General features: G+C 50.6%; 3 protein-coding genes across 3 annotated transcripts; 2 read left to right on the top strand and 1 right to left on the bottom strand.

The window, feature by feature from the left end:
• Positions 1-88: 88 nt before the first annotated feature.
• PSV08DRAFT_364149 (uncharacterized protein) lies at positions 89-1,546 on the bottom strand. Its single transcript, XM_014218592.2, has 3 exons — positions 1,247-1,546; positions 835-1,199; positions 89-784 (listed from the first exon to the last, which is right to left on the bottom strand). Exons 1-3 carry the CDS (start codon positions 1,433-1,435, stop codon positions 556-558), a joined length of 783 nt encoding a protein of 260 aa, XP_014074067.2. The 5' UTR covers positions 1,436-1,546; the 3' UTR covers positions 89-555.
• A 1,304-nt stretch (positions 1,547-2,850) lies between these two features.
• PSV08DRAFT_227444 (uncharacterized protein) lies at positions 2,851-8,361 on the top strand (the record flags this gene model as incomplete). Its single annotated transcript, XM_066092210.1, has 9 exons — positions 2,851-3,006; positions 3,075-3,116; positions 3,166-3,431; positions 3,490-3,635; positions 3,685-3,887; positions 3,942-4,021; positions 4,067-4,234; positions 4,338-4,529; positions 4,821-8,361. Exons 1-9 carry the CDS (start codon positions 2,878-2,880, stop codon positions 8,359-8,361), a joined length of 4,767 nt encoding a protein of 1,588 aa, XP_065948648.1. The 5' UTR covers positions 2,851-2,877.
• A 983-nt stretch (positions 8,362-9,344) lies between these two features.
• PSV08DRAFT_411216 (carbohydrate esterase) lies at positions 9,345-11,100 on the top strand (the record flags this gene model as incomplete). The annotated part of the gene is made up of 4 exons (XM_014218596.2): positions 9,345-9,608; positions 9,664-9,866; positions 9,924-10,290; positions 10,353-11,100. 4 exons carry the CDS (start codon positions 9,345-9,347, stop codon positions 10,965-10,967), a joined length of 1,449 nt encoding a protein of 482 aa, XP_014074071.1. The 3' UTR covers positions 10,968-11,100.
• Between the last annotated feature and the right edge of the window lie 797 nt (positions 11,101-11,897).

Raw genomic sequence — 11,897 nt, 5'->3', positions numbered from 1 at the left:
CTCGAGCATCGAGGATTACTGACGTCATCTGAGCATCGAGAAATCACTAGACACAAATTCATTGGCAATACGAATAACAAACACAGTGAACGACAACTAAATTTTTGATTACCAAGCTGAGCATGGTTTCTTTCTGGCTCGCTGCTGTAGCGGACCACATTTTTTTCCAACAAGTTACGTGACGAAACACAATCGCATAGTCCTTTTTTTGCCTACACGTTACGCCAGGACATGAGGCAAAAAAGAAAAGAGATTCTTTTGACATGACAAAATGAAACAACATGGCGCCAGGCCATCCAAGTCATAAGCAGCACTTGCTACAACCGTCAGTGAAGGGTATTATCCAAATAACACAAACATTACGCAGCGCCTTCAATAGCAATGCCGTCAAAGATCAACATCAACGAAACAGTTAGACGTTACCGTAAAAAAGAAAGAGAAGCAGTATTAATCGCCACGATGACAGGGCATAGGAGATAGGAGATAGGATATGGGTAACAAAGCAAGAGGAACCGATGACTAGGAAAGAAATGTCAACTGTGCGTCACGCAGCAGCTATTGCTGCTGGTGCTGCCTTCGCTTGTGTCTCTGGAGGTTGTCCTTGCGCGAGAAGCCATCGAGGTTGGTACAGTCGGGATGTTCGCAGCGAAAGGTGTCCATGGCGGACAAAGGGTCTCTGTGTTGAGTTTTGTGTCTACGAAGGTCCTTCGGGTACATAAATCCCTTGCCGCAAGTCGGGCACACGTGAGGCCGCTCATTGCGATGGGATGTCTTCTGGTGACGGCTACCGGCGGTCAGTTACGCTGACTTGCATCCTCTCGAGACTAGACTCACTTGAGGTCGCACTGACGATTGAATACTTCAGTGCATCCCGACTCGTTGCAGACAAAACCACCTTCACGAGGAGGTTGCCGCCTGCTTGAGCGCTTCGCAGACTTAGTCTGGCGCGACGACGACGAGCGGTCGCCGGGAGTGTATATATCGTGAATGTACGCCTGCACAGTAATGGGCTGCACAGTTGTCTCGTTCGCATCAATGCGCTGGATGTACTCGTTCAGAACTGGCCTACGGTCGCCAGTGACGTAGTCCCAAACTGGTGCCAAGTTCACTTCCGTCTGGTGTGTACCCGCCGGCGGCGGCGGCATGTTCATGGGAGCGTGGTGTTGGGGCGCTGCTACGTAATTGTACGGCATCTGCGGCTGGTGTTGTTAGGAGGGAGTTGGACACAGACGGGTGAAAGTCTTACCAGGGCCAGAATGCACTGGCAAAACTCGAACTGCATGCCGGCGCAAAAGTGGCATACGAAAAGCTCCTCTACTGGGTATGTCAAGTCCAATGGACTGATAGGCGGAGTTAGATCCATGATTGGGCCGGAAGCTGCCGCTGGCGGGAGTAGAACAGTGAGCAGCACTGTGAACAGCAGCAATGTGTACATGCTCTGGTGTGGATGTGGATGCCTAAGGAAGCGACCTGGTTATGGTGGAGTGTACGAGGATGGCAGAGGCAGTGAAGAGGACAGTAAGGGTTGCAAGACTGTATGGTCAGAGAATACCAACAATGGAGAGCAAAGTGAAGGAGGAAAGGAAGGACTGGCCAGACAAAAAAGGGCGTGAGATCTGGGATCGCGGGTGCATGCCAGTGGCAGAGGACTGGGGGAGGCCGGCTGCCTGAGGAGCCACAGGTCACGGGGAGCTGTGGCTATGTTGATGATGTAGGTGCCGACCATTTTAGCGACCTTGGGAGCTCTGCAGCTGTGGTTTTGTCAGTTGGACATGTTAGTATTGATGAAAGTGCAACTTTGATGCAATAAAGTGTGTGATTGTGGTGGTTGCGTGTCGAAGGAAACTGCGGCGGCACCGCGCAGCGGTCAGGGATGCGCAACCCTCCACTGTCTTGACACCATGCCACTTCGAGATCTGGAGAGGGGTTATGCGGCTCAACTGGACACGTGACTTACCTACATCGCCATTGTCTAGGCATCTTTTTGGTCTCCTTTCCTACTATGTGTCTTGTTCAGTGTTGCGTAGTCTAGATGCCCTCAAGAAATAGCTGCTTGGTAACTGGCGAAGAAATGGTGTTGCCATCTCTTCTCACGTGCCAGCGCGTCCGGAAACTTTCACTCCACCCTTGTTATCATTTCATTGTGAGCACCCACGCTTTTGCGATATAAAGCAGGCTTCGTCATCGCGATTGCGTGTCTAATTCTCTCGAGTTCGTTTGTCGATGACGCTGCACTGAGTTTTGTTGATATGCAGAGGAGGCTTCTGGTGCAAAAGCACGCAGTCTAGACAAATAGTCTCGTATATGTATTGACAACTGCTATGGATACAAAGCATTCCACTTGCTTCATGTGCAGGCTGGGTGTTTGTGCTGGATATATATTGCAACTTCTCTACAGGCCGCCTATGGCACACCAGCGTCACGAGTCATCCTGACATTGAGGCAACCGCTTCAGCCGTACCATTCAGGTCGATGCTTTATGAGGCAAGCCTCACGCTTGTTGTTTTTTTGGCTTCGATAGCGAGCCTTTCAGGTTTGACTCACAATTCCGGGGCACTGGCTCGTCAGGACGCATCAGGATTTACATTGCGAGCGGCCTCCTAGGCATCCACCAACAAGGGTACCAGCCAGCCAAGCTCCGCCTTGCGCCACGTTCTGCCCACTCAGACTTGCCAGCACTTCATTCCGATAGGTACTAGAGCTAAGAACTTCAGTGTACTAGGTTAATATGACAAGGATCACGTCGTGTGTCGGAAATCTGGTTGTGTACGGAGTCTGCCCCGCATTGACTTGCGTACGTAGCCTAAAGTCCTTGACCAAACTACGTACAGCCTTAGCAATCAGCAAGCAAACCACTAACAACGCCCCGTAGAAGCCATGTTATCAGCCCGGGGGCGTCAGTATGCAGCCTTGGATTTGGCGGCTGGCTATACCAAAGTTCGTAGCCCTTTGTACAACAAAGACACGCACCCAGATGGCTTAGTCTCTTTTAAAAACGCTGAAAATGTCAGTGAGCGCCATATCGAATACTACCACGTCGAGAGAGAGAAACAGAGTGCTGATGCATGCAGCAGTTTCTTATGCATGATGAAGCGCTTGCCTATATCAAGACAAAGGTCAGCCTTCACAGACACAATGTTGAATGATGCCTAAATAATACTTTAGTGCATACCATCTCTCGAGCCAGAGTCTCTGACCTATCATGATGGCCCATTTGGTTCTAAGCGTCTGAGGGCCGCAATGGCTTCCTTTGTCAACAAACGCTTTTCACCGGCCTCAACCGTAGCCGTTGAGCATGTTTCATTTGTCAGTGGCGTGACGGCATTGAATGACATACTGTCATTGTGCATGACCGATGGGGAAAATGATGCTTTGCTTCTAGGCATGCCGATTTACGGATCCTTTGTTCCAGATCTGCAGAGCATGTCGAGGTGCGTTAGGTTCCTCTTGGAATAAGACTTGGGACGCCACGACTAATATCGCTCGCAGTTGCAAGCTGGTTTATGCCTCGTTTGGAGATGTCGATCAGTTCAGTATCAATTCAGTCAAGTGTTATGAGCGTACTCTACTACAAGCTGAGCAGAGTGGTATCAGAGTGCGAGCGCTTGTTTTGGCCAACCCTCACAATCCTCTTGGTGTGTGTACAGTCGTTTGGTTTTGAAGCATGAGAAGCTAACGGTGCAGGGCAATGCTATTCCCCAGATGCGTTAAAGGCAATCTTGGGCTTCTGTAACAAGCACAAGATACACCTTATCAGTGATGAGATCTACGCCTACTCTGTATATCACACAGGTGCCTCAACCCCGGGCTTTACATCTATACTCTCGCTAGATACAACCGGTATTATCGATAATGACCTCGTTCACGTGATGTATGGAATGGCAAAGGTAGTTTTTCGACACGCCGCTTTGCACCACTGGTCACTGACAAACCATTCACAGGACTTTGCTGCTGCCGGCCTGAGGTTGGGATGCTTGATCACCAGGAACACAGAGCTAGGACAGGCTGTACAGTCTCTATCGTATGTTACTATCATTTCCGGTGAGGGACGACTAACCATTCGAAGGCGATTTCACGGTGCGTCACCAATGGCCGACGCAATCGCGACATGCATACTCGAGGATGAGGAGTGGCATCTGCAATTCTTCAACAAGAGTGCACATATTCTGCAAGAACACCGAAAGATTGTTGCAGAAGCACTTGATAGTGCTGGCATTCCATACCAGAGGAAAGCGTAAGTGTTGGGCATTTTAAGGCATTTCCTTGTCTAGAGCTGACGCCTTGGATAGAAACGCTGGGTTCTTCCTTTGGATCGACCTGTCGGCATGCTTACACAGCCCAACATGGGAGGCTGAAGACGACCTCAAGGAAAGGCTCTACAACTTTGGTGTGGAAATGGCAGCTGCGCGCGGATATCACGGGGAAATGCCAGGCCACTTTAGATTCCTATTTTCAGTGGATAAAGATACCATAGAAGAAGCAGCAAGGAGGATTGTCGAGTTCTACAACAACAATAAGGTGGGTCATGCGTAACCCGTCGGGTGTGTTGCATATCATGAAGTCATGGCGCAATAGGTCCAGCCTTTCTCCTAAACCTTATTCTTTATTTTCTAGAAAAAGGCGTAAGGCCGATCTTCTCGGATACATGCCGACGTAACGCTCGTGACTACGCGACAGGGCGGTACGCGACGGGCGGATCCCTGTGCTCGATCGTTCCGTGCGATCGGAAATCTACAGGGGCCTTGCGTCATCATTCCTGCTACGGCACTTTCACTTCTGCAAATAAACAACACAACACTTTAATCCTCATTTCCCGATAGTTTGATATCTGCGCGGATAGGCATGCCGCCCACACTTGCGCAAAAGCGCTTGCAATCTACCTCGCCCGTCCCAGAATCGCCACCAAAACGTGCACGTACTACCCGCAAACCTCCAGCGCCCGCTCGCACAGGCAAAGTATCCATCTTCCAGACTTTGGATACGCCACCAACGACCAAGCGCACACTTTCGCAAACAAAGGCTCTATTGGAAGAACAAGAAGAAGACGGCGACAGTGAATCATCGGAGCTAGAGAGCACCGAAGATGAATTTGAAGATGTACCGTTGAATGGGGCAACCAAGGACAAAGGGAAGGCTAAGGCACAGCCAGATCAAGACAGCGACGAAAGCGAAGATGGTGACTGGGAAGATGCGCTTGGTACGCATCATTACACAAAGCCAGATCATGGCCCTGCGCCCGTCATCACTGGAGACATTGCGTTGACGCTGTCCGCAGCGCCCAAAACCGCATTCGAAACCAAGACAGATGGGAAAAAGGGCCCCTCAAAGGTCCAGAGACAGATACGGACCGTCACTCATTGTATTCATGTACAATTTTTGATGTTCCATAATCTGATAAGAAACGCATGGATCCAAGACAAGGTGGTTCAAAAGACTCTGGTTGAAGCCATGTCCCCTGGGTGTTGGCGTGAACTAGAGAAGTATTGGAATGATGCAGGGATTCGAGATGGATCCAGCAGGGTAGTGGTACAGAAACCACCCAGTCCAAAAAAGGAAGAGTCGGAAGCTCCCAAAGGAAAATGGAAAGAGAGTGGCAAGGCGGGTGTCAAGGTGTACGAAAGCCCGCAAAAGCGAATGGATTTTCGCAATAAAGCCAAGGGCAAGGGAGAGAAACCTTCTGGACGTGACAAGAGGACCCGCGACTGGGGCGCAGCAGCCGAACCGCTCGAGCCTAACTCTCCAAACCTGTCCGCTGGTGACCCTTTGGTTAGACTTCTCAAATATCTCTCAGCTTACTGGAAGTCCAAGTTCCAAATCACTGCCCCAAGCTTGCGAAAGCGTGGGTACCTATCGCCGTCAGTTTTGGAGGCCGAGATCAAAGCTTGGAAAGACGATCCTAATCACCCTGATACTTTTGGCGAACGCGTGGAAGACATTGCTGCTTTCCGGGAATGCGCAAAAAAGTGCCAAGGCAGTAGAGATATTGGAGAACAGCTCTTCACCGCCCTAATCCGAGGATTAGGTATCGAGGCCCGAATGGTGGTCAGCTTGCAGCCTGTTGGGTTTGGGTGGAGTCAGAGTGAAGAAGGTAAACCAAAGAACCTCGAGAAGCTGAACAACTCGAAGTCCGCCAATAATCAAAGTACGGAAAAAGAAATCCCAACCAGCAACAAGACTAAGAAACCCGGTACTGCAAAGAAGACGGATGGATCAATCGATGTCAGGATGGATGACAGTAGCGATTTGAGTAGTGTCATATCTATCTCTTCAGACTCCGAGGACAACAGACCATCAAGAAAATTACCGAAAGCACGCAACTACGGTGAAGAGTTGCCATATCCTACCTATTGGACAGAGGCCATTTCACATTTGACCCACACGCCTATATCAGTATCTCCGCTTCCTCGTACAATCATTGCAAGTACTGCTTCTCCAGATAAGCTTGTGGATTTCTACGCTCGTGGCGGAGCAGCTGACAAAGCGAAACAAGTCTTGGCCTATTTGATCGCTTTCTCTTCTGACGGCAGTGCAAAGGATGTCACTACACGCTACCTGCCCAAGCATCAATGGCCTGGTAGAACGAAAGGTTTCCGCATGCCTGTGGAGAAGGTACCGATTCACAACAAACATGGGAAAGTCAAGCGATGGGAAGAGTGGGATTGGTGTAAATCGTTGATGCGACCTTACGCACGACCTCACGATAAACGCCAACCTTTGGATGAAGTGGAAGACGAGGGTGACCTCGTACCTGCACAAGCAGAAAGAAAGAAAGGCATGGACGAAGAAGGCGGAAAGGAGACGCTACAGGGGTACAAGAACTCCGCCGAATATGTACTGGAACGTCATCTACGACGGGAGGAAGCTCTCAGACGCGGTGCGAAGATTGTCAGGTTCTTTGTCACGGGCAAGGGAGACAATGAAAAGTCGGAACCGGTCTATCGCCGCAAAGACGTTGTATTGTGCAAGACACAAGAATCGTGGCACAAAGAGGGGCGAGAAGTGCTGGAAGGTCAGCAACCGCTTAAGCTCGTGCCTATGCGTGCCGTCACCGTTACTCGAAAGCGTGAGATTGAGGAGCGTGAACGCATAGAAGGTGGTAAGGTAAAACAGGGTCTGTACTCCAAGGAACAGACCGATTGGATTATTCCTGATCCCATTGTCGATGGCAAGATTCCACGTAACGCATTTGGGAACATCGATGTATACGTTCCAACAATGATTCCCAAAGGGGCTGTTCACGTGCCTCTAAAGGGTACCGCGCGAATATGCCGCAAGCTCAACATCGACTACGCAGAAGCATGTACAGGATTTGAGTTTGGTAAACAGCGCGCTGTACCGGTGATCACAGGCGTGGTGGTTGCAGCAGAGCACGAAGACATGCTTATAGATGCTTGGGAAGCTGAAGAGGCGGAGAAGCAAAGAAAAGAAAGGGAGAAAAGGGAGAAATTTGTGCTAGGGCTTTGGAGGAGATTTGCGTCTGGACTGAGGATTGTAGACAGAATGAGGGAGGAGTATGGTGAGGATGTAGAATTACCGGTCAAAGAACAGGTGTTACCACCGAAGGATGAAGAGGAAAACCCCAAGACCAGGAAGTCACAGTGGGAAGTGTTTGAGGCCCAGACTGACTTTGAGGGGGGCTTTGTGCGAGAAGATGTGGAACTGTCTGGTGGTGGCGGTTTTATGCCAGACAAGGCACATCAGACAGCCGAGCGTGGCCTGGACATGGCAGGCGGTTTTCTGCCCGCGAGCCAGGAAGAGGATTTAGAGCTGACAATAGATGACGGCGAAAAGAAAGACTTGCGGGCGCCTGTCGTGGAGGCTGCATATCGCACGCCCATCTCACTTACTCAAGCGTTACAACGACCCTCGAGCGAGCCAAGCGAAAACCAGGATCACAACGAAGCAATGACTATTGACCAAGACACAGGAGACGAAGACGAAGGCAAGCGGAATGACGAGGATGAAGAATACGGGCATTCAAAACTTGAATGGGATCATCAAAAGTCTAGGGCTGCCACATCAGGTGGTCGTGGTCGTCCTAGAGGACGTGGCACCAAGGCCCCGGCTCGCTTAACTCGTAAACCCAATTCAACGGGTGATGAATTGTCCAATGGAGCACTTTCCGATGCAGCCTCAAATCCACCATCACCTCCACCCTCTAGGCGGTCAGCGCCAAGGCGCAAAGCCGCCAGGAAAAGCCATGCACATGTCAGGAGCCACTTTTTTGCAGAGGCAAGCGAAGGCGAGACAGATTGGACAGACATGACGGATCGAACATCGCCAAAGAAGAAGTCGACGAGAGGGCGGGCAGCGGGAAGGGGGAGAGGCAGAGGCAGAGGCAAAACGGGGAAAGCCAAGTAAATATCGTACCAGATGGATTTCCGAAATGCATTTGCACACTCGACAGCACCAGGCGAGCTGGGCGATGTATTTGCTACTGACCAATAGCGCACCATGGTGAGGGAGACTATTATGATGCTATTATGATACTAGAGACAAAAAGAAACTTATCGATTCCAATCCGGACGGCTTTGAGACGAGAGAGCCTCCCACCGTTCTCCACATGTCACACACAACACCCCTTCGGTATAGTCGGCACCGCCCTATAGGTAAGTATCCTAGGCGCATGTGGAGCCGCACAACCGAGGCCAGCCTGCCAGGCACGTCACGAGTCGGGTGTATCTATTTGTAGGCTGGCCCAGTCCCCCAAGGCTGCTTGGCAAGCCCTCCGATTTACTTGGCGTCACAGCGCACCCGTTTTCCCCTTATTATTACATGAGCTGACAATCAACGGCACGGTTGACAGCGGCATGGGCGGCTTTTTTTTGGTTCCAACGTGTGCGCGCCTTTGTTGACGGGGCGTGCACGCTGTTGGGTCAAGAGTACAAGAAGCAAGACGCCGGCTTGGGGCGGAACATGGCACGACGGTACATGGCTGGAGAATTTCCGCCCCTGTGATTGGAAACTCGACTAACGAATCCTACTATCAAGTGGAGAGCAAATGGCCCGGCGGCTTTTTGAATCTCCCGCATGTCTTCGCTGGGGGCGCCGTATCGTATTCGTTCCTTCGCGATGTTCTTGGCTCAATACATGCATGGCGGATCTCCGACCTAGCTCGCGCTCGTTAGCTTCCTAAATCGTCATGCCTCCCCGTCCCACAGCAGGACTGTTGATGCCCCCATGTTATTATAAGTATTTGCTGCCGTCGGCGCCTTTGATTTTCCCACACGCTTTCGCTGCTCGTCACCTGGTTTGCCATTCTTCGTCTTGGCAGACTGTCCATTCGCTTTTCCTAATCACCTCTATCGCTTAATCTACTTAGTACTATAATACCTCTTAGCATCATGCGCTTCTCCGACGTTGCTACCGCCGCCTTGGTGGCTCCTCTTGTTGCCGCTCATGGAGGAATCCCAGGTGCCCCCAAGCTTTTTGGTCTTCCTCGCCACCTCCAGGACGATTTCAAGGCCCCTGTTGCTGCTCGCACTCTTCGACACTCTTCTGAGCCCCGACATGGGCTTTTGGAGACCCGTCAAGGCGGCCAGAACGGTCGTTGTGGACCCAGCTTCGGAAACGCAAAGTGTGCTACCGGCTACTGCTGCTCTGGTGCTGTACGTCGTCGACAAGGAAATCACGCCAAGGAGCGATCATACTGACAATTTCAAGGGATATTGCGGAACCAGCAAGGACCATTGCTCAGCACCTGATTGTTTGATCGATTTCGGCCCGGCTTGCGATGCCAACAAGACTCCTAGCGGTACCTCCACCCGCAACGATGCTCGTCCTCAGAAGGGCAATGTCCCTTACGGTGGCGAGGGCATCTATGTTTGCCAGAAGCCAGGAACTGTCGCCATTACTTATGACGATGGGTAAGTTTCTATCCTAGAAAACTCCAAGCATTCATGTCAGCAAACTGACCCGTTTAGTCCTTACATTTACACGGACCGTGTTCTAGACCAATTTGCCACATACGGTTTCAAGGCCACCTTCTTCATTACCGGTATTAACATCGGAAAAGGAGCTATTGACACTACCGCTCAGTGGGCCAATGCCATCAAGCGCATGGTTGCTGAGGGCCACCAAGTCGCATCTCACACTTGGTCGCACCAAGATCTCAGCGTCATCACTGAGGAGCAGCGCTATGATCAGATGGTCAAGAACGAAATGGCCATCAGGAACATCATCGGAAAGTACCCGACGTACATGCGCCCCCCTTACTCATCCTGCAATGCCGCATGCCAGGCTGTGATGAAGAAGCTCGGATATGTCGTCAGCTACTTTGACTTGGATACCGTACGTGAAGCCTTTTTTATCTTTTCCCCTGTATGAATTTCACATGCTAACACATCTCGAAGGACGACTACAACCAACTCACGAACATCCAAGTCGCCAAGGATAACTTCAAGCGCATCCTCGACGCCACTCCCGGCGGCCCAGCCACTGGTGACCGTCTGGCCATTGCCCACGATATCCACGAGCAGACCGCTCTTAACCTCACTGGCTACATGCTCGAGTACCTCAAGTCCAAGGGCTACCGCGGCGTCACCATGGGCGAGTGCATGGGCGAGCCCGAAGCAAACTGGTACCGCAAGACCGGCGAGGTCGTAAACCCCCCTTCCAACGGCGGCGGCAACAGCGGCACCCCCGTCTCCACCGACGGCCAATGCGGCTCTGGCAAGGGAACCTGTGCCGGCTCTCCCTTTGGCAACTGCTGCTCTTCCTTCGGATGGTGCGGTAGCACCGACGGCCACTGCAAGGCTGGCTGCAACTCTGCCTTTGGCACTTGCACTGGCGGCAGCACCTCGCCCTCCAAGCCCATCTCTACCGACGGCCAGTGTGGAGCAAAGGCTTCCGGCGCTACTTGCCAAGGCTCGACTTTTGGTAACTGCTGCTCCCAGTTTGGATGGTGTGGTAGCTCGCAGGACCACTGTGGTGCCGGCTGCGACAAGTCGTCTGGTACTTGCAACTAAATAGTGGGCATGGAATATGTTTTTTTGGTCGTTCTCCTTGTTTTCTTGTTCTGTAAATACCACGATCTACGCATGAGCGCCCGTTGCTGTAATTGTTGCGATGTATTAAGAATCAAAAGTATCCTTATCTTACACTCTCTCTTTCTGTGTATATGTGTCTTTATTTTGAGCTTTTTTGTTGTTGAGTGGTGATGTTGTTTTTGGCGGTCATGCACGGGCTTTTTCTGGAACGTGATTTGTTGATGCTGGACATAAGGCAGTCTTGCTATTAATGCGCAAGACAAGTCCGTGTGGGATGGTCAGATCTTACTTACGTGCTGGAGAAGATTATCAAAGGCAAAGAATGAACTCCTAGATTTACTTCACGAACATGCTTTGATCTTCAATCTTCGATGTTGCTGTTTTCTCTCTCGCTTCGATATGATACGTTATTGCTTTACTATGTTTTCTCGGAATTTCTTTTCAACGAAGACGTCAATGTCCACTCATGACTTACTTGTTATAATGGTGGGCATACATTCAATTGTGCCATTTACCGTGGCTTTTCGCATCTAAGACTTCATCACATCTCCAAAAGGAACTTTGGCCTGTCTCCGCATTTTCGGACTGTAGGGTAAATGTTTGACTTTAAAACATTTCTTGAAGCACTTGATATTGTTCTGACACTCCGAAGTAGTTTTTCGAGAGTTCTGAGATGTCAGATATGAGATTCGGTATATGGATTTGTCATGTTGTCTTGATAATGTGATGATGTATTGAGCTATAGTATGCTATTGCTGATGTGGCGTACTTGTGGCACAGCAGGATCCACATGCTCCTACTTATGTTGTCAGTAGCAGTGGGGTTGCTGACAATCGTGTCTCACATTACTCGAATTACACAATTCCCTCTGGCAACATAGTAAGTCCCCGCGCAAATATTCAAATTACG

The sequence above is a fragment of the Bipolaris maydis genome, assembly GCF_028858645.1.
Source record: "Bipolaris maydis strain C4 unplaced genomic scaffold PSV08scaffold_11, whole genome shotgun sequence".
Lineage (NCBI taxonomy): Eukaryota > Fungi > Ascomycota > Dothideomycetes > Pleosporales > Pleosporaceae > Bipolaris > Bipolaris maydis.
Note: the sequence above shows the minus strand (reverse complement) of the source record. Positions and strands in the feature narration are given on the sequence as shown.